We start from the raw sequence: 22,861 nt of genomic DNA, 5'->3' as shown, positions 1-22,861 counted from the left end.
AGGTACAATTGATTTGCATCCAAACAGACCGAAAACCTCTAAAATCCCAAGTCATCATTTTGGTCTCAAGATGATTCCTACAGCAGCCCTTAACCACAATTCCACTTTCTACCACCAGCATCGCCACTTTCTTGGTCATCCAGAAAAAAACTATGAAGCCCATCTGTGACTGTTACACTCCCTCCCTCCTCCCCGACTCCATCAGCTTCCATGACTTTCTTCCCTCCCATAAAGCTTCTCTGCCCATGTGTTTACATCCCCTCCACTGTCAACCTGGGCCAAGCCTTCGCTTCTTATTCCTGTACCACCCAAGTACCAGTGTGTCTCTTGTCTCTCATCTTATCAATCCAGATCCCCAATACCACCCCAGGTTTACATGGCTACTATTTTCATCACATTACACTCTTCCTCAGAAAATTTCAATCTCTCCTTTTGTGATGCCCAAAGTCCGGACTTTTCTTCATGACTTTCCTGATACTCTATAATATGGCCTCCATAGGCATGTTAGCTTTGTTCTACTTCACGAACCATTGGCGGGGAGCCTTACCTCCATCCCGACGAATGCGCCATAGCGCAGCACTGATGTGGGCAGGAAATACTGCTGAGGTACCATTAGTGCGACTATCCTCTTTTGCCTGGGTTGGGAAAACAAGGGACAGAGGTGAAATACCTTCTCTCAGAAACGTGCTCACTGCGAGCACATGCGGGGGAGACCTCAGTATGCTGTGGGAAAGAGAGTTTCTGGCTTGGAATGCAATTAATTCCTACAAATCTTTATAAAGCATCTTAGGTTGATAGGAAGGAAAAAGGGACACCGTCCCTGCCACTAAAGATTTGCAATCACTAGGGAGATGAAGATGCATCTGTGTGGAAAAGAACACAGAATGAAAGACTCAGTAATGCCTCATTCTTCCTAGAAGGTATGAGGCCCTGTAAGGTGGGCAAGGCAAATATTAGACTCATTTTCTGGATTATAAAACTTTCTCAACTGCTTGCGAACTTAAGTGGCTTGTGTATTGTCACAGGGCTAATAATTAGCAGATCAGGGTCTCCTGGCTGTGCACTGCTTTGCCTGCAAACAGTGGAGTTATGACATACCCTGAGAGCCATCAAGCATTCCCAGGAGCTGCGAGAGCTCCTGGCTAAGGTGATATTTACCTGAGAATTGAAGGACCTGGGAGATTTCAATCATAGGAGAAAGGAGTAGAGAAAGAATATTTCAGAAATAAAGAAACCCTTTGAGCAAAGGCACAGAGCAGGACAAGAGGAGCCACCCAAGAGCAAGATTGCTTGAGGAGTGAAGACTCCCTCCCTTCTCCTCCCCTGAGAAGCTGAGATAAACGAGGAGGAGAGGTCTGGGTGTCTCCGGACTGATAAACAGACTCCACCCAGAGGCCAATAGCATGGGTATGGGGACAGGAGCGTCATGTGGCAGAAGTGCCCCTTCTCCAGGACAAATGAACTGGGGACGGGGTAGGAGGGAGGCCATTTCCTGAACCCCTGTTTTCACACTCAACACCTAGGGCAGAAGCAGGAAGCTTCTGGAAGCCAGGGAGGACTGACAGACGGCAAGTCCCCTGGAGAAAACCGTTCCCTTCTGGGGTCAGATGGCCAGGGTGGGGGTGGATGGCCCTGTGTGCGAGTGCTGTGCCCCCGCAGTAGAGAGGGGGGAATGTGAGGCTTGGAGAGCAGAAATGGGAGAGGAGAGGGAGGTATCCGGAGAGGGAGGAAAATAGGGGCGAATCCAGGGGAGGGGCCCCTTCTGAAGCCCGTCTGGGAACACTGCCCTGGATGATAGCGCCTGTGTGACAGGAAGCGTCAAAACGACCTGATATAACTCTCTTTAATGCACCCCCTTCCTGAACCAGCTTCTCTCCCCTCCCTCCTCCTCAGTTCAGGAGGGTGGAGACCAGAGTGAGGAAGGACCCGGGCCGAGGGCATGAGCCGGGCAGGTGGAATGAGACCTCCGTGGAACCAGGAGGTAAGTGCCGTCCTTGACCCTTGTGGGGCCGATGCATGACATCCCTTCCAGCTCTAACATCCCACAAACTCTCAGCCCTCGCAGCCTGCTTGGTCCTTACCCAGAACAGGTGGCACTTCTTGTTTGCACATCTCTCAGGGGGCCAAATAGGGCTGGGTTTAGGGAGAATGAGGAGATAATTCTCCTCTACAAAGGGGCCCTGGCACTAACTTTTTCTTTCTCTCTCCTCTCCCCTTTCTCTTCCTCACCCCTCTCTCCCAATCCCCTCCATCTTGTGGCTTTCACTTCCTGGTTCCCGGCGCAGAGATCTCCAGAAGAAAGGCTGCCCACTGCCACTGAACCTGGCGGACAGTGGTCCGTGGTCAGGCGGGTGCTAACGGCAGGCCTGCTTTTCAGTGTGCTCCTTGGTTTCTCTGTGCTTTTGGTCTACATCTTCCGGAGCTGTGGCCCTAGTAAGCAAGATCCTGGAATCCCCCAACCTAGTCAGCCCTTCCTCATTAGGGGCAGCGTCCACCGGCCTGTCATCCTGAGGCTTTGTGTCCGCGGACGTACTCACCACTCGTCCTGCCTGACCCTCTCCTCCCTCCCCACGTCCCCACTTCCTCCCCATCCTGCTCCTGGTGCTGTCCTTCTCACAGGGCCCCTCTCCCCTTTCTTCACCAGGCCTCCCTTTGCCCAGCCCCTTGGGGGAGCCCTGTCCCTTTCTCTCTCCCTCCCTCCCTCTCCCAGTTCTGAGCTTTTCCCCACAGGCCCCTGTAAGACTCCTGTGTGTTGGGATCTCCTGGCTCGTTACCTGGCCTCTGGAAACACCAGTGTGGCCCCCTGCACCGATTTCTTCAGTTTTGCCTGCGGACAGGCCAAAGGGACCGATTATTCCTTCCAGGCTCTTGCCGAGGAGAACAAAAGCCGGCTTCGGAGAATACTGGGTGAGGCACTCTGGGCAAGTGGGTGGCTCTGAGCCTAGAACTATCTTGCTGTCCCAAACGTGTGTGCTTGTGGGACAGCTGGTTTGCTTCTCCGACACCGCAGCTTGCACCTCAGTACCTCCCCACTTCTCTTCTGGTCCCTCTCATCATCTTTCCTTTCCTGCTTGCCCAGGACTACGAGTTCTCTTCAAGCTCTCCCCTTCTTTGTTACTGCCCCTGAATGTTCTAGTTCTCTCCCGTGCCTTGGAGCTTCCCCACCCATGTCCCCTCAACACCTGCTGCACATAAGCTCATGCTGTCCGTCACTCTCAGCCTCCAGCCCCCCACTCTGCTTGTCCTGCAGCGCCCCATCAGTGGTCAGTGTCATCCCCTCCTTCCCAGCACTTCCGGCCCCCTCTCACCATTATCTCCTGTTCTCCATGCAAACCTTGGACCTTGGTGTGAAAGCTCGACTGGAAAAACGGGCACACTGGGGCTGGCTGGTTGGGATGATGTGGCCAGTGGGGTGAGGAGTTGGGGGGGGGGTATCTGGCTGTGTGCCAGGGAATGGATCCAGACGGGAGCAGAGGGTGTTCTGGCAGAGGAGAGGGCCCACCTAAAGCCCCGGTGGTGGTACAAGAGAGGCTATGCGTGGAGAAGACCAAAGAACTGACAGGAAAAGTCTAGGGGAGGAGCTGCGGCTGTCCGGGAGGTTGGAAGTGGGTCCCAGGAAGTTGGAAGATGGTGGTGAGGATGGGAGAGTAAGATGGGGTACAATAGGCACACATTTCCGGTGTCAGGAAGCCGAGGGAGCTGAGGGAGCGTGTCGGCGGTATCCGCTGGAATTTGGGACACACGAATGTATCCCTCTGCCCTCCAATGGATGGAGAAAGAATGGAGGCAGGCCTTCCCTTGGTAGTGGGGCCATGCTTCCAGTTAAGGCCCAGAGATGAAAATGTGTGCTCAGGACGAACGCTGTCGCCCATGAGAGAGTGAAGGGTGTCGGGGGCTGAGGGACAGGTGCTGGGCATTACAGGGTGGCTGATTCCAGAACATTCGCCTTCAGGTTGTTGCCATGTGTTTGCTTGTTTCCTGGGGTCCTGAGAGAGGGTCTGGACCCTGTTCTTCTCCTTGCTAAAGCTTTCCGGATGAGCTTTCCTCCCTCCAATCCCTCAATGTTCTCTGGTCTCCCCAATTTTTCTAATCTCTTCACTCACCTCCCTCCTGCCTTCCCTTTGCGCCCTTTCTCCTGTTCCCAGAGGTGCTCCTAGACGTTCTTGTCTCTTCCTTCTTTTCCATGTCTTCTCCTCCCTGATCCTCTTTCGTGTCCCCTTTGTTTTTCTCAGTCTTGCCCGCACTCCCTCTCCCTGCACTTGTTCTCCCGTCGAGCTGATCCAGCCCTCCCATCATCCCACCTGTCTGCATCCCTGTGTTCCTCCCCTTCCTTCCATTTCCCTGGGGGTCCTCCCTTTCTCGCCCACCTTCTCCGTTCAGCTCTCTACTCCTCTAATTTTCTCATGCTTCCTCTCTAGAAGCCCCAGGTTCCTGGCACCTGGGCTCTGGGGAGGAGAAAGCCTTCCAGTTCTACAGCTCCTGCATGGACACAGATGCCATCGAGGCTGCTGGGGCTGCCCCCCTCAGACAAGTCATTGAGGAGGTGAGACCCGGGGCCAGGTCTAGATACATAATGCATTTCTAGATACATAACACATAGGACCAATGTGTGTTCAGTGCTGCCACCCCCTTTTTATTCTAGAAAGGGGGGCGGGTGTCTATTTCCTAGGGATCACCAAGTTCTAGGAGGGAGATGGAAATGGCAGTACCCTCTGGAAGCATGAGGACCCTGGGTGCGGTAGAGAAAGGAGGCTGGAAGTGGGGCCTGGAGGGCTCCAAGCACTCAGAGTAGCCGTCGGGGAGTAGCAGCTGTCTGAGGAAGGGGGTGGGGGCAGGTGTCCCAGGCCATGCCCCTATGCTGAACCCTGTCTCTCTGCTTCCCAGCTTGGAGGCTGGCGAATCTCCGGTAATTGGACTTCCTTAGACTTTAACCGAACTCTGAGACTTCTGATGAGTCAGTATGGTTATTTTCCATTCTTCAGAGCCTATCTGCGACCTCGTCCAACCCCTCCATACACGCCAGTCATCCAGGTGAGGGATGCACTGGCAAAAATGCAGTAAGACCTGGGCCTGCCTCGTATTCTAGCCTAGCATCTCCTAATGGAAGGTTGGGGGCTGGAGAGAGAGGACAAATGTGCAATGTGGGAAAGATCCCTATCTTGAGGGAAAATTATTGATGTGACAGCCAGGGACACTAGGTGAAATTAGGGAAAGAAGCAGTAGGGCCAGTCCGGAGAAGACAGAAGTAGTTCCTATCTTTCTCACTGTTTATCTGGATTATCCCTACTGCCTCTTAATTAGCCCCCTTATCTCCAGTATTGCTCTCCTCTTATCTACTCTTCATTTTTGCTAGAGGGACCTTTCTAAACCAAGAGCTAATTATGCTATTGGCTCTGTTTAAATGCCTCCAATGCCTTACCAGGTCATCACGATCTAGTTCTTCATCCTTAGCAAAGCATTGCAAGTCCTTTCGTGATCTGACCCTTACACACTTCTCCAGCCTTATCTCCAGCCCCACCCCTTGTCCCCCTTAAACCTCAAGCCACGCTCGCTCATAACTTCAAGAATATTCCTCAATTCTTTGACTGTATGACTCCTTTTGCTTGCAACACTACTGCCCAACCCCCCAAGCTCAGCCTGGAAAACTCTTACATATTTTTCAAATTTGGGGTTTGATATTTATCTCTTCCAGGTAGACTTCACTGACACCCTAGTTATGGGTTAGGTAGACCCCTCAGTCCTCCCACTTCCCAAACTCTCATCACGGAACACCGTGTTAAAGACCATGTGCCCCTGAAGAATAGGACCACACCTTATTCACCTCTGCTCCCCAGGATCTAGGAGTGGGCCTGGCAGCCAGAGGCCCACAGCAGGTGTTTGCTAAACAAGTAAATAAATAAAAATGTTGACGCTATCAGTATTGTGGTAGGCAATGCCATGCCATCTATTTAGCTCCTGCTCTCAAGAATTCCACAGAACTATATGGGGATGAATATACAAGAAAAGCTGTTGTTAATCAGTATGAGGCATTCTAGATTTCTGTTCTAAAGGGTAGTTCTTTAAGCTCCTCTAAAGGAGCTTAACTGGTGTGGCCTTTAGGGAGCAGTTAAGATCTGAAATGGTTAAGGAATGGCTCAGAGAGCGGAGAATGTGAGCTGAGCCTTGAAACATGGTTGAATTGCACAGGTGAAGCTAAGGGCATGAGGAGGGCTTCGGGAAAGTCCTGAGCTAAGGGAAGAGGCTGGGATGGTGTGACTCCTCTGTGGGGTCAGTGAGAAGGCTGGTTTGTGGAACAGAGGATTTGGGGGAGGGGTGAGGTGCGGTGGGAGATCGATAGGAGCAAGACTGAAGACTTGAGGTTAGGCCTGATTATTCCCGGCCTCAGAAGCCAGATGGACATGATCACTTCAACTTAACAGAAGAAAAAAAAAATGCTGCTGGGTCCCTTCAAATACGATGGCGGCTGTGCATTGCACTTAAGCAGAGGCAGCAATTTTAGAGGTCAACCCGGAGATGTTGGAGTCTAGATGAGAAATTTGGAGGTTCTGAACTGAGATGATTGTGAGGAATTGAAATGGAAAGAAAAGGCCAGGCGTGAAGATTTAGGCAACTTCATCCCAGTGGTGATGGTCCATGGTGCTTCTAGAGGACTTGGCGGCTGACTGAATGTAAATGCAGAAAATGGAGAAATTGGAAAATGACCCGAGTTTTGATGTGCTGTGAGTGGGAGGAGTGTGGTTACCATCCAACTGGAGACTGGATGGACTCTGAGGAGAAAAATAGGTAGAATGGACTGCGGAGGGAGCACCCGCATAGGGGTCTGGGGGCAGGGAGGGGGAGTCAGACCAGTATGGCTGAGCCACAGAGGACAGGGGAGGAGCGTCTCAGGAGGGATGGATCACCATGGATTCCAGAGATTTCTGAGCTCAGAGATAAGGAATGAGAAGACACCATTGGGAAACTTCTAGAAAAGAGTATCAAAACAGTTTTGGAAATGGACAGATGGTACAGAGTTTGAGAGGAAGGCAAGGGGGTTGAAGCAGAAACATAGATGACTTTTAGTTCTTCAAAATGTGGACATAAAATGTGACAGAGCAGCCATGTGAAAGATTTTTCAAGATGGGGAAGTGTACAGCTCGAGGTGGGAGCGGGTTATTGAAGTTGGAGCAGAAAAAGGCAAAGTGTGGGAGCAGAGATCTTCAGAACAGAATCAAGGACATGCCAGGACTGGGCACCTGGGCGGCTCAGTCGTTAAGTGTCTGCCTTCGGCTCGGGTCGTGATCCCGGGGTCCTGGGATCGAGTCCCACATCGGGCTCCCTGCTCGGCGGGAGGCCTGCTTCTCCCTCTCCCAGTCCCCCTGCTTGTGTTCCTGCTCTCGCTGTCGCTCTCTCTGTCAAATAAATAAATAAATAACATCTTTAAAGAAAAAAAAAGAAACAAACAAAAAAAGGACATGCCAGGACTAAGGTGGGGCAGATGAGGTAAGTGAGTCACTTACCTGTGTGCAAAATCAAAGAGGATACCAAAAACAGTAACAAAATAAGTATTTTAATATTTTTTTAAAAAATCAAAGCCAATGCAAAAATCCATGATAAACAAAATACCAAATTTTTGTTCATTGTGGATTTTTTGAAGAGATTATTTCTCCCCAAAACGGACCAAAATTTTATTGCAGACTTTAAAAAAAAAATCTTTAATTTTTCTTCAAAATGGATAAAAAATACACTGGATTTTCAGGAAAAAAATCCACAATGAAAAAAGCTTTGATATTTTAGTCAGCATGGATTTTAGCATTGATTTTTATTTAAAAAAAATACCAATTAGGATATTTATCTTGATTACCATTTTCAGTACCTCTTAAATCTTGCACCTGAGACGGTTTCTCACCCCCTTAACTCTAGACCTGGCCCTAGCACAGGGGATGGCTCCCTTCAGGACACGGATTAGTATGCTTCTCTCTTGCTGAGCACCCCCAAACTGGTTGAAATAACCACCCTGTCTTGACATTTCCATGTCTAGACTCTTTTCCCCCATCACTCCTGGCCCCAATCCCTCCCTTTCTTTGTCTTCTCTGCTCCTTCTCTGTGTCCTGAGGCCATCTTCCATGGTACATTCCCCTTCTCCCCACACCTGTCCTCTCCTTCCTCCATGCTCCCTACTTCTCTCCAGTATCTCTTGTGTCCAGATAGACCAGCCAGAGTTTGACGTTCCCCTCAAGCAAGAGCAGGAACAGAAGATCTACGCTCAGGTAAGATGGCTCTATGCACAAAGGTCAGGTCCTGACCTCTGATGCTCAGAGAAAGGCAGGGGCCTCTGGTGGCTGTGACTGAGGTTGCCCCTCCCCCAGATTGTGCGGGAATACGTGACTTATCTGAACCAGCTGGGAACCTTGCTGGGAGGAGAACCAAACAAGGTGCAAGAACATGCCTTCCTGTCCATCTCCATTACCTCGCAGCTGTTTCAGTTTCTGAGGCCCCTGGAGCAGCGGCGGGCACAGGGAAAGCTCTTCCAGATGGTCACTATTGACCAGCTGCAGGTGCCTTGAACTGGGGACTGGAGGGGGATGGGCAGGAGGGCTTCCCTCCTAAACTTTCTTATTCTCCTGATCTCCTTTCTCCTCATTCCCTAATTCCTTCCCATCCCAACTTTCCTGGTTCCATCCCTTTCCCCCAAAACCCCCCTCCCCACTCCCTGTCAAACCCTGAGGGAGGGGAAACCTCCTCTCCTTCATCCCATCCCCCTCAGCCTTTGTGTCCCTCCTCTAAGGAAATGGCCCCTGCCATCGACTGGTTGTCCTGCTTGCAAGCGACATTCACGCCAATGCCCTTGAGCTCCTCCCAGCTCCTCTTGGTCCATGACCTGGAATATTTGAAAAACATGTCTCAACTGGTGGAAGAGCAGCTGTCGAAACACAGGTTTGCCTCAGGTGGGATCGGGGAAGTATAAGGGCAATGGAAAAGGTCTGAGGACCCAGAGGCCTCAGGGACAAAGATGATTATGGAAAATGCATGCTGATAAGGTCCTCCCAGGAAGATGGAAGGGATCCTCGGACACAAAAGGTTAGAGAAGGGTTGGGGTGGATGGCCCAAGAGGGAATGGAGGGAACAGGAAATATGAGATGTTTAGGGGGCACGGGAAAGGGAAAACACACATGAAATGAGGAATACAAGTGCCCAGAAAGATACAGGGTTTGCTGGGAGTAGAACCCAGCCTGTGAAGAGCCTCTAAGCTATAGGAGATGCCAGATGGTCAATCACTAGGGACAGGGAAGTCATTTGTGTCTTGTCAGCAGCTGGGAGGTGTGGGCAGGAGGTGGAGGCACATGAGGCCAGTGGATGGATGAGGTGAAGGCTGGGGATTCTCTGGGGGGAAAGCTGGAGGAGAGGCCATTTCTCAGCTGTGAGAGGATTCTGAGGTCCTTGTGGGTAAGGGTCTGTGTTGGGCTGCCATCCCCAGTGCCCGGGTGGCCCCTACCCGAAGACAGCAGCTTCCTTCCAAGGGCTCGGGCTCAAGGCCCTTCTTCAGAGTAACTCAGTGGCAGCAAATTCTAGAAATTCTTTGTGAAGGAAGCTAAGGACCATTCTTGTGGGTGTGAGCAAGTTTTTGTAAGGTTACAAATCAGATGTAAAGTGAACTGAGATTTCTTGGTTATGGAAGTAGACAAATCTGTTGGTTAAATTCTTTAAGTCCAGTCTTCCTCTAGCTCACACCCTTCACTCCCTGCAACTTGAGAAGCCACCTCTGCATCTAGTTCCTTCTACTACCATTCTCCAGCTCACACCAAGAAAAGCTCTTCTTAACTTATTCCAAGGTCAAACCCTTATTTTCTATAGATATAGAAGAGAAGGGCCATCCCCCGGGAGTATCACGGTGACTACACAAGGGGAGGCTGTTCTCGAGGCACCCGCAGAGCCCTGGGTGTATGTGTCCGTCTCTTTTCCCTCCGCAGAGACTTTCTGCAGAGCCACATGATCTTGGGGCTGGTGAGGACCCTTTCTCCAGCCCTGGACAGTAAATTCCAGGAGGCACGCAGATCGTTGATCCAGAAACTGGGGGAGCTGACCGAAAGACCACCCATGGTGAGGAGAGGAGGGGATGAATTTTCCCAGAATGGGGGCTAAAGGAGCATTTGACATTTTGAGGGATAAATGTTGGCATATCTCTCCCAGGGAAAGGGCATGAGGGCAGTGCCCTTCAATGTCTGGTGTTTCTATAGAAGCAGACAGGTTGGGCATACAGTAGTTATATTGAGGACTGAGATGCCAGGTACCAGACATTTACACGCATCTGGCTACTTTTATGGCCTTTGGCTGAGTATTAAGGTGTAAATATAAGACTCTACAATGATCAACAATTGCTTTTCCTTTATTATGAACTTTAAACTATTTGCCTAGTTATCCAGAGCTCTGTGATTTAAGGACGTGGACCTAAAGCTTAGGATTCACTGGGATGCAAGACATGAGTAACAGGCAGTGGCCTTTCCTCTATCTACGTGATTCCAGTGTTTGATGTTCAAATGCGCTTCACAAAGAGTTCATCTCTGACATCTAGTGGGATCTGTTGGGCCATGAGATGGGCTTCGTGGTCCAGATCCCGATATATCTGAGGTGGTGTCTGTGTAGCAAACACACTAACCCAGGTCTCCTATGTCACATAAAATGTGGAGACACTCCTTTACCAAGAACTTTGAAACCCTAGGTTAGACACGTCCAAATGCAAGCAAAGGTATCTAGAACATTCGATATGCTCCAACTTCAGTCAAGGCCTCAGTGTAGTCTTGAAAATCACTGCGGTTTCTTTTTCTTAGTCATTTTAGTGTACCCTTTCTGTGGCTTGGAGAAACTCACTGCTTTGGTGACCTGAAGCATCTGTGGAATTCAGAGAGGGAAAATGTATGCATAGGGACTGCGATGTCATTATTGAGTATTGGGAGTGAGATATTTTTCTAAACCTTTTAGATATGTATGAACTGATTTAATCCTCTGAAGAATTTCATCAGGTAGGCATATCATTTATTGCTGTTTTATGAAGGGGAAATTAAGCTACAAAAGCTAAGTAACTTGCTCAGGGTATTATAGCTAGTAAGTTGGTAGAGCTAGGATTTGAACTCTGGTAGTCTGGCTTGAGGGTCTGTGCTTGATCGCTGTGGTAAGAATAAAACAAAACAAAACAAAACACTCCTTTTTAGGACTTTCACTCAGGTGGGCAAGTCCCCAAGAAGCTTCTACCCAGCCTTTCTCTTGACACAGATGAAGCAGACAGAGCTCCAACTCCTCTTAGTTGGCATTGCTACAAAATCCCTGGCAACAAACAGCTTCCTGTCAATCCCAGAACCATGGTCTGATGGCACTTCTTGAAGGATGTAAGTGTGCCGATACTGAAATCACACTTGAAGAACTTAAAAGACTTACAAATTGCTAAAGTTGCCATCCTTTATATACTTACATACCTCCTTTATATCCAATTTGTCCATCCTCTTATACCCATTGGATTATAGCTGTCCTTGGGCTTGAAAGCTGAGTCAAGTTCTACCAACAAATAGAGTAATAGCTAATGAACAGTGAATGTTACTGTATGTCAGGCACTGCTTGGAACTCTTAGCGTGGGTGCTTTTATTTAACCCTCCAGAAACACTCTGAGGTCCTCAGAAAGGGCAAGTAAATTTCCGCAGACCACACAGCTCATTTAGTGAAGAAACAGACCCCGAAACAGACCCCAAAACAGACCTGTCCACCTCAGGAGGCCACGTTTTTAATTACATACTATGCAGGATTGAGAAATAAGTGGGTAGGAAAACAGAAAATGGGTTGGAAAATTCTTCCTACAAAGGTCAAGATAGTAAATACTTTTGGTTTTGTGGCCCATATGGTCTGTGTTGCAACCAGCCAGCTCTGTCCTTGTAGCACAAAAGCAGCTACACGCGGAGTAAATGAATGGGTGTAGCTGCGTTCCAGAAAGACTCTGGCTCACACAACAAACACTCAGCGTTCCCAAGAGGGAGACCTGAGGGAGGGTTTGAATGGCAGTGGGATCTCTGTGCTGGAAGTAGGACAGAGGCAGTTATCTAGAGAGTTGAAAGGGTTTTCTGGCAAAGAAAGGGACATCATTTCTTTGGGACAAGGCATGGAGTAAGCTGGCTAAACTTTGGGGCCACGTGGGGGATCCCCCTGTAGCTCTGGCTGAGAAGAGATGATGAGGCATGCGTGGAAGTTTCTGCCTGCTTCTGCTGGCACAGAGAGCCAAAGGGAGGAAATCAGAGAGGGATGGAGGGGGCCCTCCAGGGCCCAGTAGGCCACTGGCCGGCCTTGGCTTTTCTCGGCATGAAATGGAGGGAGGCCTACAGAAAGATTGATCTGTTTTATGTTTCAAAAGAACATATTTTGAAGGTAAGCAACAGGCTCTCTGATGGATGTGTGCCATGAGGAGAGGAGAGTCAGACATGGCCAAGGCGCCGGCCTTGATTTGACCAAAATTCATAGTCCTACCCAATGGTTATTAATTGCAGATTTCTATCCATATTCTTTGGAATGAATTCTAATTTATAGCGTCCTAATTCAGAAATACTGTATCTCATTATCTGGTGATATTTTGTTGAATAATTTTGAATATGCAGTCAGTGAAATGGCCATTAAGCCAGGTCTTTCTCTTATTAAACTTGAGAAGCTGAATTTGGGGAAGTAAAAGCAGAAGGTCACATTTGTACCTGTGGAATGAACTCTTTTTATTCATCCCAACATCCTGACTTGTTCAGGTAATTTTAGCCTTTGTTCCAGTCCTCTGTTGTATTACCTTTCCCTTCCCACTGTTGGTCATTTGCAGTTTTGTTTAGTGTATCTTCATCTGGACTATGATTAAAATCCCAAAGAAGGAAGAACAGCATGTCAGGTCATTGAAGACCTAGCATTAAATTCATCCATTCATTTATGCAACAAAAATGTTTACTGAGCACCTACTATGTGCCAGACACTTCTCTCTGCACTTGGGATACCACACGAACAAAAGACAACAGCTCCTGCCCTCAGACACTGATATTCTGATGAAGGAAGAAAGACAATAAACTAAGTAAATAAAATATGTTCAGTGGCTATTAGTGTTACGGAGAAAGAAACCGGGAAAGGGCGAGATGGCATGCTAGGTGGGGAGCGTGTTGCAGTTTTTGGTAGGATGGTCAGGGAAGCTCATGCGGACTTGGAGTCATTAGTCACTGAGGTTTCATTGTGGTTCAGCCAGCTAAGACGTCACACAAATGACACTACCTTCCAACACAGATTTTTGCATCTCATTCACAAGGACTTAGTTTATGGCTTTACCAAATGCCTCCATGAAACAAATGGCAACACAGTGAGGGAGTACATTAAGGTTTACAAAGTGCTTTCAATGTGGTGTTTCACCTGGTCTCCCAAGCAATGTAGTGGGGGAGGCAGGACAAGTTTTACTCTCCCGTGGACAGCTCCTGTAACCAAAGGGCAGGGGTTTTAATAATCCACATTTAGTAAATGTTGAATTCTCCGTTCAGGGATAGTATCATGGTGGTTCCTTGAGGATGAATCTGGCCAATTGACGTGTTTTCTTGGCCTTAAAGCTTTTGACAAACTTTTAGCTAATCACCAACAGTTAAAAATTAGGAGATTGCACGCCAACAGTCACATCTCCAGCATTTTTGTGTGCGAGTGTGGTAAACGTAAAGTGTAGGCAGCACTGGGCTAACGTTCTTCAGGGGTCACAAATGACAGGGGCTGAGTGAAGCAGCTCTATTCAGCCTGGGTGTGTTCTGCCCATTGACCCTTGTCCCTCTGTGCCCCGTGGGTCTGACGCTGCTTCTCAGTTACGCCACCACGTGGCCCGTATCCGAGTCTGTGACTCCTGGTCTCTGGGTTATCCAAGTTTGGTGAAGATTTTAACCAGAAAAATTGTTATTATTTTGGCATTATTTGTCCTCAGTGATCCTCAGCGGATCCCTTAGTAGTTACATGCTGTTTCTCAAGTGTTCAGAAATGATCTGTTTAATGACTCATTCTAGAATTTGGTGTCGAAATTAACATTAAGGATTCCTGGCTGACCTGTAATCTCTAAAATTTACTTTCCCTCTACGGCAAATTAAGAAAATTTGTGCTTCCCTCCAGAGTCCTAGAATTTTTTTCTGATTTCTATTATTTCTTAAATATTTATGTGGTTCTAAGGTTATATCTGCAACTTGTCTTCTGTTCCCTAAAATTAATCTACTGGGCTTCATTATCTTGAGTTTGAAGCATTTCTTTCATCTTTTATATTTTGGCAATGATTTTTACCCCTATATTTCTTTCTTTCTCTCTCTCTCTCTCTCTTTTAGAGAGAGGGAGCACACATGAGAGAGAGTGAGGGAGAGGGGCAGAGGGATAGGAAGAGAGAAAATCTTAAGCAGGCTCCATGCCCAGGGCAGAACCTTATCTCATGAACCTGAGCTGAAATCAAGAATCACCTGAGCCACCCAGGGGCCCCTCTTTTTCTCTATTTTTAATATATATGATATGCTCTGTCATTCCATGTCTTAAAAGACAGCTCAGATACTCAGAACCCCTAGTAGAGGAATATATAACCTGTCAACTTCCACCCAAGACTACATTTATTTATAGATTCTGGAAGTTATTTTCCTGCTCATTGGAGATGTGACCAGCACAACTGTGACCAAAAGAATCCCAGAGTTTCACAGGGGTTAGCAATGGGTAGTCTGAGGTGGCATCTATGCTCTCCAGTAACCAAGTCAGAGCCTGATGCGGCCCGGGCTATGGGGACAGGCACGGCGGAGGCGAAAGCTGTTGGAAAAATGGGCAGGCATTAGCAAAAGGGATCAGAAAACAACTCAAGAACCAGGAGTTATAGAAAGAGCAGGCAGATCACACTACCAAGCTCAAGGCTGATGTGTTTGCTGCTGCCCGGGGCGGGGGGGGCCCTACCTCCCCCTCAACCCACCGCCAACAGCCTGATGAAAGTCAGTCTTAGATCCAGGCATGTGATCAGGAGGACTGTGGGGGATGGACAGACACTGAAGGTGGCCAGCAGAGCCTGCCCTTGACCCAGTCATGGCTGTCAGATCCAGGTTCTCTTTCAATTCATCTTTGCTGTGCACATTTGTGTTTTAGAGCAGCAACCAATACACTACAGAAAGTGGCTGAGTCCTTGTCCTCACAAGAGGGAACAAGAACAAACAAATGTGGGCAACCAGGTCTGGGGCAACCTTCAAGATTGTGAACGTCAGAACAGGCAGGCGCAGAAGTGTCTTCTTCAATGACAACAATACTGGCCTTCCCTTTTTGTTTCCTCTCTTGTGAGAAGCCCCTTAAACTCTCTCTCCAATCTTGGCACCAGAAAGCATAGTGGCAACCTAACTACCTTCCCTGTGAGGAGATCTGTGAGGAGTAAATAAGTTACAGGAATGAAGTCTTGTGACTTCATCCCACTTACCCCCAATTAGCATATTAGCTATTTTTCCAGAGTCCCAGATCAAACTTCCCCTAGGCCAGCTCTCTCACCCTCGGCCCCATCAGCATGTTTCTCAGTCAGCCTTGTGTCATCTCTGGGCCCACTTCATGGTCAGCTCCTCAAAGCCATCCACACCGACCACAGACACCTCCCCAGCATCTCTCTTGTGTTGCTCATTTTTTCTGTTCCCATACTAAGAACACCCCAGTTGCCAAGACCCTACTGAGTTTTTGTCTAACCATCTGTCTGCCTTTGAAGTTGATAATATGTCCTTCATCTCATCCTCTTTTCCCTGATTTGGCCAAAAGTTTCTTAGCTCTCTGAATTCACGGGTTTAGTCTTTTCTTTTTTCCCCTTCTCTTACCAAACAATATGGTGTCTAAAACCCATTTTCACTCTGATCGTTTTCTTCTTTGTAAGACAAAGTCCTACCAGATGATCCACGATAACCATTTGGAGAGTGGGGGAGGGTGGCAGAAAGGAGAGAGGAATTACCTTCTCCAATTTCCATTTTAATATGGGAGGGTGGCAGCCTTTACTGGGCTACCAGCGTGGTGCATGTGGCGGGTGGGGACTAGGTGGCCAACAGACTTGCTGAGGTGAGAGGTTTGGTATGTAGTCCTCTCCTATCCAGGAGCCTTTCTGTCCTCCAGAAGGGTACCTCTGAGAGGACTTGCTTTCAGATTCAGTAGTCAATAAATAAGGATTATCTGCCCAATTCAAGCTCACGAGACTAATCCTGGAGGACATAGCCCTTTTTATTACCAAGTGGTAATAGCCCCCTGTGTATCACCAAAAAGGATGATAGAGCAAAGTGAGACAAACCCAGAAAGACAAGGAAGAGAGCCTCCTCTGGGGGGAAAGGTCTAGACAAGATAGGCCTGGGGAGATGGATGAGGAAGAATGCTTGACGGGAGCCATTCGTTCCATCTTTGTCTCCGTAGCCTTCCCGCCCTCGATGGATGAAGTGTGTGGAGGAGACAGGAACCTTCTTCGAGCCTACCCTGGCAGCCTTGTTTGTCCGTGAGGCCTTCAGCCCGAGCACCCAAAGTGCTGTATGTGAGGGCTCTTCCCCAGCCCATGTCCCTCCACCCCTTCCCACCCAATCATTCTCTCTTAATTCTATTGACTGTGTCCTACTCAATGGTCTGGATGGTCGGGGAGTCAGGCAGTCACAGAGAGAGAGAGAGAGCACTATGAGAGAGAAGTCAAAGGAGGCCAGGCTGCATCCCTAGGGTTTGCATAGTTTTGCTATGGGAAACAAGTGTGCACAACATGCACGGAATTTGGACAAGTTACCTAACTTTGAGGCTCTTGTGTTTCTTCAACCATAAAATGAGAAAATTGAACTCCATGGCCTTTAAGGCTACTCCCTGTTTATCTATGATTTTTTAACAACACAGGAAACGGCAGGAGAATGGAATGATACAATCTTAAAAAGTGCAAGTAAATGAGTACTGAGTAGTCTTTGAGTGCCTACCATGTGGCTGATACTCTTGTAAGCACTTTGCATGAACTACTTTAATGACTAGTATCATCCTAATTTTAGAGAAGAGAGAACTGAAGCACATAGAGGTTAAGTAACTTGCCCAAGATCGGCTGCCAAATAGTAGAGTCAGGATTTGAGCTCAGGTTTTTGATATCGTCATCCATTTACCTCTATCAAGAAAGGATACAAACAAGATGGTAGATGGCTGGGAAAGCAGTAACCACACAGTCTGTTGTGAAGCTGGGAAGACTTTAGCTTGTTGGAAAGCTGAAATGCCCAGCAAGACAGAGAGAGGAAATGCAGGCCTTAATAAAGAGAGTGTGAGGACAAGGGCCCTGAAGAGCAGAGAAGGGAATGATGGTCCTCTTCCTCCCTCTGCTTTCTGAGTGGATTGCCTGGTCAAGGGTAAGGCCAATGGTGTCTCCTTCCCCTGACAAGCTGAGATCTCTCCACGGAAAGGAACTGTCTCCCCTGTTGACCTCAGGAGGGACCAGCTCCCATCCTCCCTTTCTGTGCGTGGCACCTCCTTTCTGTCCCCACAGATCTCTGTGCTCTGTTTCTAGTCACCTAGTAAATATTCCTACTTTCTCTCTCAGAGATCTTTCCCCTTCTCTGGTAGCTCCTTGGGGCCAACGCCCTTCCCAAAGGCCCAGTGGGCAGGACCCCAGACTGAGGCCAACCCTGATCCTATTTCTCTAAACTGGCCCCTTCACAGGCCATGGAACTATTCACTGCAATCAAGAATGCCCTCATCAGCCGCCTCAGAAGGATTCCCTGGATGGATGAGAAGACCCGGAAGGAGGCCCAGAACAGGGTAAGCTCAGGAGTGAAAGACAGGAGTCGGGAGTCAGAAGGGGTGGAATTGAGTATTGGATCCAGAGATCACACCGGTGGGAGGACAGTGCAAAGGCACAAGGACACATGGCAAGTGTAAACACCAATATGCTGCACACACACACACCCTGGTGACAATATAAAAGGTGGGACCAGGGCAGTGAGCCTGAGAAATTCCCTCTGATAGACTTGGAGTAGGTAGGTTTCTTCTACATTTTGTGTCTCTCCCCAGGTCACCCAACTGCAGGTGAAGATGGGGGCCCCAGAATGGGCCCTGGAGCCATCACTGGCCAGACAGGAATACAACGATGTGGGTCCCTGCCCTTGCCAGCTCCTCATTAGTCCTCAGCCCCCTGACCCGCCTGAGTGGCAGACAATCTGTTTACCTGGGGCAATCCTAACCAACCCCTTCCTTGCCCTGGTGTTGGCTGGGTTTTATGGGTGAATATCCACACTGTGGGTCTTGCCAGCAGAAGAACAGAACCTTTTCAGGTCACGCTGAGTGTGTGTGCACGCATGTATACATGCATTCTTGTGACTTGCCTGAGTGTGTTTATCTGTGCACTGATTCATGTGAAGCCTGTCTGCTCTGACATGTGGTGGTGTCATTGTGCTGCTGTCCACTGTAGTCTGGATGTCTGTGTGTTGGGGCTTATCTGTCTATGTTCAGATGTACCCATCAGGGTGTGTCAGAGGGTATCTGTATTTGTCTCTGTATATCTGAGTCACCTCCTGCTTCCTCCCAGATACAGCTTGGACCCAGCTACCTACAGTCCTTCCTGAGCTGTGTCCGATCCCTCCGAGCTAGAATTGTCCAGAGCTTCTTGCAGTCTTTCCCCTACCACAGGTATAAGAGCAAGGGGACACAGACCCTGCATCTCAGAGATACCCATTCAAGATTAGCAGCAAAGATGAGGGCTTGGGGATACAGGAACAGTGACAGAAGTTGAGTGGGACTTCATGTCTGGTGGGCGGGACCATAAATGATGCAGCTAGTGTTCATATGTGCTCTTCCCATAGGTGGCAGGTGTCCCCCTGGGGGGTCAATGCTTATTATTCAATACCTGACCATGTGGTGGTCTTCCCAGCTGGACTCCTCCAACCACCATTCTTCCACCCTGGCTACCCCAGGTAGGGGCCATTCCCTGAGGGTGGGCAGGGGATTTCCCAAGCATGATGGACAGATGTTATGATGGATGGGACTTGTGGTCGGAGGACTGGAGTCAAAAACTTGGTAGGACTCTGGGAGTAAGACAAACCTCTCTCTCCCCAGAGCCGTGAACTTTGGCGCTGCTGGCAGCATTATGGCCCATGAGCTGTTGCACATCTTCTACCAGCTCTGTGGGTAACAGTGGGCCATTGGGAGGTGGGGCCATTGGGAACCCAGGTGAAGGCCCCAAAAGAGGCCAAGAGGAGGAGAAAGGGAGGGCTCCAGATGGGACAGTTCTGAATCCTCTGCAATGCTTCTGGGGGCCAGCCCAGTCTGTGGTAGCCCCTTGTCCTCATCCTTACATGGCGCCTCACTATTTCTTTACCTGGCCCCATTTTCAACAGTACTCCCTGGGGGCTGCCCAGCCTGTGACACCCGTGCCCTACAGGGGGCGCTGCTGTGCCTGACACACCACTATGAGACCATTCCGTTACCCAGTGGAACCTCCTTCAATGGCTCTCGGACATTCCTGGAGAATGCTGCAGACACTGGGGGGCTGGCCATTGCACTACAGGTAACTCCCATCCCAGGAGCCAGGATCTGTTAATAGCCATTCCTTCTACCATCCCTCATGCAAACATAGTTGTAAAGCCTTCATTTCCCCACGGAACAGATGGGGATCCCCCTCCCACCCCACAGATCCCTCTTTTCTAGGATATCCATAGATCTCTCACAAGTATGTAAGATCTATAGATTTTTTTTTCCTCCCCTGGCTTAGACCAGTGTGTCTGTGCAGAATTTGGGCAAAAGGGCCACAGACTGGTTTTGGGTGTTGTGTGTAGGGCAGCAGACTTGCAAATGGCCATGGGTCTGGAGTCTAAGGGCTACTCACCGTCCCACCCCCATATCCAGGCATACAGCAAGAGGCTGTTATGGAACCATGGGGAGACCATCCTGCCGAACCTGGGCCTCAGTCCTCAGCAACTCTTCTTCCGAAGCTATGCCCAGGTAGGTTGCTGCCACCTCCCTCCACGGCTCGCTCCATGTCAGAGAAGTATCCTACTGCTGACACTTAAAGAAGACTCCTCCCTGAAATGTCTTCTCCCAAACAGCCCCAAATCTCTGCCACAGAAGTCCCCACTGCCATCCTTTCATACCTACCACCTGGGGCCATCTTTTCATATTACTATAAATTCTTCTACCAAATTCAGCACCCCCTTCAAATAAAGAAAAAAAAAACTCTACTGCCAAATCCCTCTCTGAGATGAGCCCAACTTTTTCTTCTCTCATTTCTTCTCAAAACCGAGCCTCCCACAGATGGTCTCTAGACCACATTCCTTCTCGGAGACCTCACCCCCAGGTGTGGTCCTCACCTGACAGCACCCCCTAAGTACCATATGCTCCCCCACCAAGACATTGCTCCCAATTCCTCAATATACTGAAAGACCCCCTCACAGAGTTTTTCCAAGAAACCCCACCTCTCAGTCACTGACAAATGGTCTGACTGCACAGCCCAGGCCCTCCCTCACACGCCTCCTGCCAGATTAAGTGACGGACAAATGTGTGGCCTGACCCCTGCTCTCATCTCTGTCTGCTGTCTTCGGTCACCATCCTGGCATTGTTCGGCCTTGTCCTACTGACCCTGACCTTCCCTACGATTCTGCCTTTCTCCTTACCCCAGGCACACCTCTCTTTCTCCACAGGTGATGTGTAGGGAGCCTGGCACCCAGGAGCCCCAGGATCCTCACAGCCCGCCCACCCTTCGAGTCCACGGGCCCCTCAGCAACACCCCAGCCTTTGCCAGACATTTCCACTGTCCACAGGGTGCCCTCATGAATCCCTCCAGCCGCTGCCAACTCTGGTAACCTGGCTTCCACAGAGACTTCAATTCAGATGTCACAACATCTCCCTGCTCCAGCCATGGGATCAGGCGATAATCTCCTTTCTCCTTCCCTTCCAAAAATAAAAGCTGGCACTTGGCATCTGCCTGTCTCTTAATGACTCTTTCTTGATATGTTCCATGCCTAGAAGTCAGAAAAGATAAGAGGAGAAAAGGCCGAGAGAGTTCCAGAGACACAAGAAGAGGAGAGAACCAATGATTGGTGAACTAGTGGGTCGAAAGGTCAGTGGGCCACAGGTCCGGCAGTCAAACGGACCAGTGTGAGACACAAGGGCTTCAGTTAAATTTCAGAGAGCTGCCCCCATGTGTTTTCAGGATTTTACTGTTATTACTTTGATTGTTGCTGCCCCCTTGCCCCAATGTGCTCTCCCGAGCAGAGCCAGGAGAGGTGTGGGAGGGAGAAGTGCAGGGGCCTGGTGTCTCAGGACCTGGGAGATGGAGCTCAGAGGGTGGGGAGGCGGTGAGGCTGTGGCGCTGGGTGGCTGGAAGGCCAGCACCAGGGTCTCTCGGACGCTGCATCCTGAGGTGAAGAGCCACTGGCCAGAGGCAGGAAGCCATGCATATGCCTCCCGTGGGAGCAGTGACCTGGAGCCCAGTGAGGAGAGAGGGTCAGTAAGCTATCATGAAGCGGAGGTAGATATCCAGGTCCTCATCCAGGAACCAGGCCCCCACTTCAGCCTCAATGTCCCTCATAAAAAAACCATGATGCTGGCCATATTGAAGCAGAAGGCTAGGTCCAATAGGTGGTCACGAAGAGCTGCAGTGTTTGATGTCTTGTCATCTTCCTGCTGGGCCATGTCCACAGTCTGCCACATCTCACCCACTGAGGAGGCCACAAAGTGCTCTTCAAAGTGCTCTTGATCCTGGTCTGGAACAAGGGAGAGGGGAAGGCACTGAGGGGGCTGATCCTAACCTGCCCCTACCCCGACCCCAACCTGTGCCAGAAATGGGACAAAGTTGGAGAATCTGGGAAGAAGTTAGGGCCTGGGGCTTTTAGCCCCGTTGTGCAGACCCTGTCCTGGACCAAGGAGGCCAATGCTCCATCTAGAGGTCTCTTCCCATCTGTGTTCAACCACAGCACACACATCCCATTTCCACTTCAAACTGTCTCCTCCAAATCGCATTACACCATTCAGAGATGGAGGGACCACCTTGGGGAAGGACGGAAACCAGAGACTCTTCCCAGACAAATGCACCTGTGCCTATACACACACAAGATGCATGCACTTTTGGCTAGCCTGTGGTGTGCCCCTGAATATGGCCCTGGCCAAGAACCCTGCTCTAAACCCTTTCCCTGACCCTTTCACACTACAATAATAGGGGGCTAGGGCTTGTCTCCCGCAACCCAAACCTATCTCAGGTTTCACTCCAGCCTGAGAAGTAGTAGGGGACTGACTCCAAAGAGATCTGATCCTTAGCTCCAGATGCCATCCTCTCTTCTCTACCTACCTGTAGAGGGTATCTTCTCATTCTGACTCCTCTCGTTGGGGTCCAGGCTGCCTTTCTGAGGCTTCACTCCCTTGACCCGCAGCAGCAGCAGCAGGATGGTGGCCAGGAATGCTGCCCTGCAGAGCTGGGAGTCTAGGAAAGTCATGGGCCTGCCCATTGGCTGCCTTTGGCCTTCCCTATTCCGCAGTGCCCAGCCAGCTCCCCCGCCTCCCTCCCCTGCCCCTGTTCCAGCCCTTACCACTTCCCAGCACCGCTTTCTTCCCTTCCCTTCCATAGGACCTCTGACTTCATGAGCTTTGTGACATCACAGCCATGGGACTGCCCCTCATTCAGGTCATTAGAGAGTTCCATTGTCAGGCAAGAGAGTGGTGAGTAGCCAGCAGCAGACGGCAGAGGCTTCTAGGATGATTGTAGTGGGTCATCCTGTGGAGAGCAACCAAATGACTGAAGAGTTTGCCAAGTACTTTCACATCCATTTTGTCATGAGAGCCACATATCAACCGGACTCAAAGTCATAGGATCATCATACCCATTATACAGATGAGGAAGCCAAGCTTCCCAAAAGACATGACTCTTGCC

At 49.5% G+C, this 22,861-nt stretch overlaps 2 protein-coding genes across 10 annotated transcripts; one reads left to right on the top strand and one right to left on the bottom strand.

The window, feature by feature from the left end:
• The first annotated feature begins 1,404 nt into the window (after window positions 1-1,404).
• Window positions 1,405-20,915, top strand: KEL (Kell metallo-endopeptidase (Kell blood group)). 9 transcript variants are annotated; one of them, XM_025854906.2, is made up of 20 exons: window positions 1,405-1,568; window positions 1,894-1,981; window positions 2,286-2,433; window positions 2,731-2,907; window positions 4,419-4,543; window positions 4,885-4,906; window positions 4,983-5,031; window positions 8,171-8,249; window positions 8,457-8,537; window positions 8,768-8,916; window positions 9,951-10,080; window positions 16,405-16,515; window positions 17,665-17,763; window positions 18,016-18,093; window positions 18,530-18,630; window positions 18,804-18,914; window positions 19,057-19,124; window positions 19,338-19,507; window positions 19,846-19,941; window positions 20,637-20,915. In XM_025854906.2, the coding sequence occupies exons 2-20, from the start codon at window positions 1,940-1,942 to the stop codon at window positions 20,796-20,798; spliced, it is 1,998 nt and encodes a 665-aa protein (XP_025710691.1). In that variant the 5' UTR covers window positions 1,405-1,568; window positions 1,894-1,939; the 3' UTR covers window positions 20,799-20,915. The 9 variants fall into 9 exon arrangements, with proteins under 9 accessions (XP_025710691.1, XP_025710689.1, XP_025710688.1 ...); XM_025854903.2 differs by having other exon boundaries at window positions 1,406-1,568; window positions 8,349-8,537; XM_025854902.2 differs by having other exon boundaries at window positions 1,406-1,568; window positions 1,899-1,981; window positions 4,885-5,031; window positions 8,187-8,249; window positions 8,349-8,537.
• Window positions 20,916-21,137: 222 nt separating this feature from the next.
• On the bottom strand, window positions 21,138-22,540 carry LLCFC1 (LLLL and CFNLAS motif containing 1). The gene is made up of 2 exons (XM_073898625.1): window positions 22,283-22,540; window positions 21,138-21,701 (listed from the first exon to the last, which is right to left on the bottom strand). Exons 1-2 carry the CDS (start codon window positions 22,437-22,439, stop codon window positions 21,523-21,525), a joined length of 336 nt encoding a protein of 111 aa, XP_073754726.1. The 5' UTR covers window positions 22,440-22,540; the 3' UTR covers window positions 21,138-21,522.
• Between the last annotated feature and the right edge of the window lie 321 nt (window positions 22,541-22,861).

Source organism: Callorhinus ursinus, unplaced genomic scaffold (genome assembly GCF_003265705.2).
Source record: "Callorhinus ursinus isolate GAN/ISIS: 27379988/994484 unplaced genomic scaffold, GSC_fseal_2.0 scaffold12, whole genome shotgun sequence".
NCBI classification, from domain to species: Eukaryota; Metazoa; Chordata; class Mammalia; order Carnivora; family Otariidae; genus Callorhinus; species Callorhinus ursinus.
This window is presented reverse-complemented; position numbering and strand designations above follow the sequence as displayed.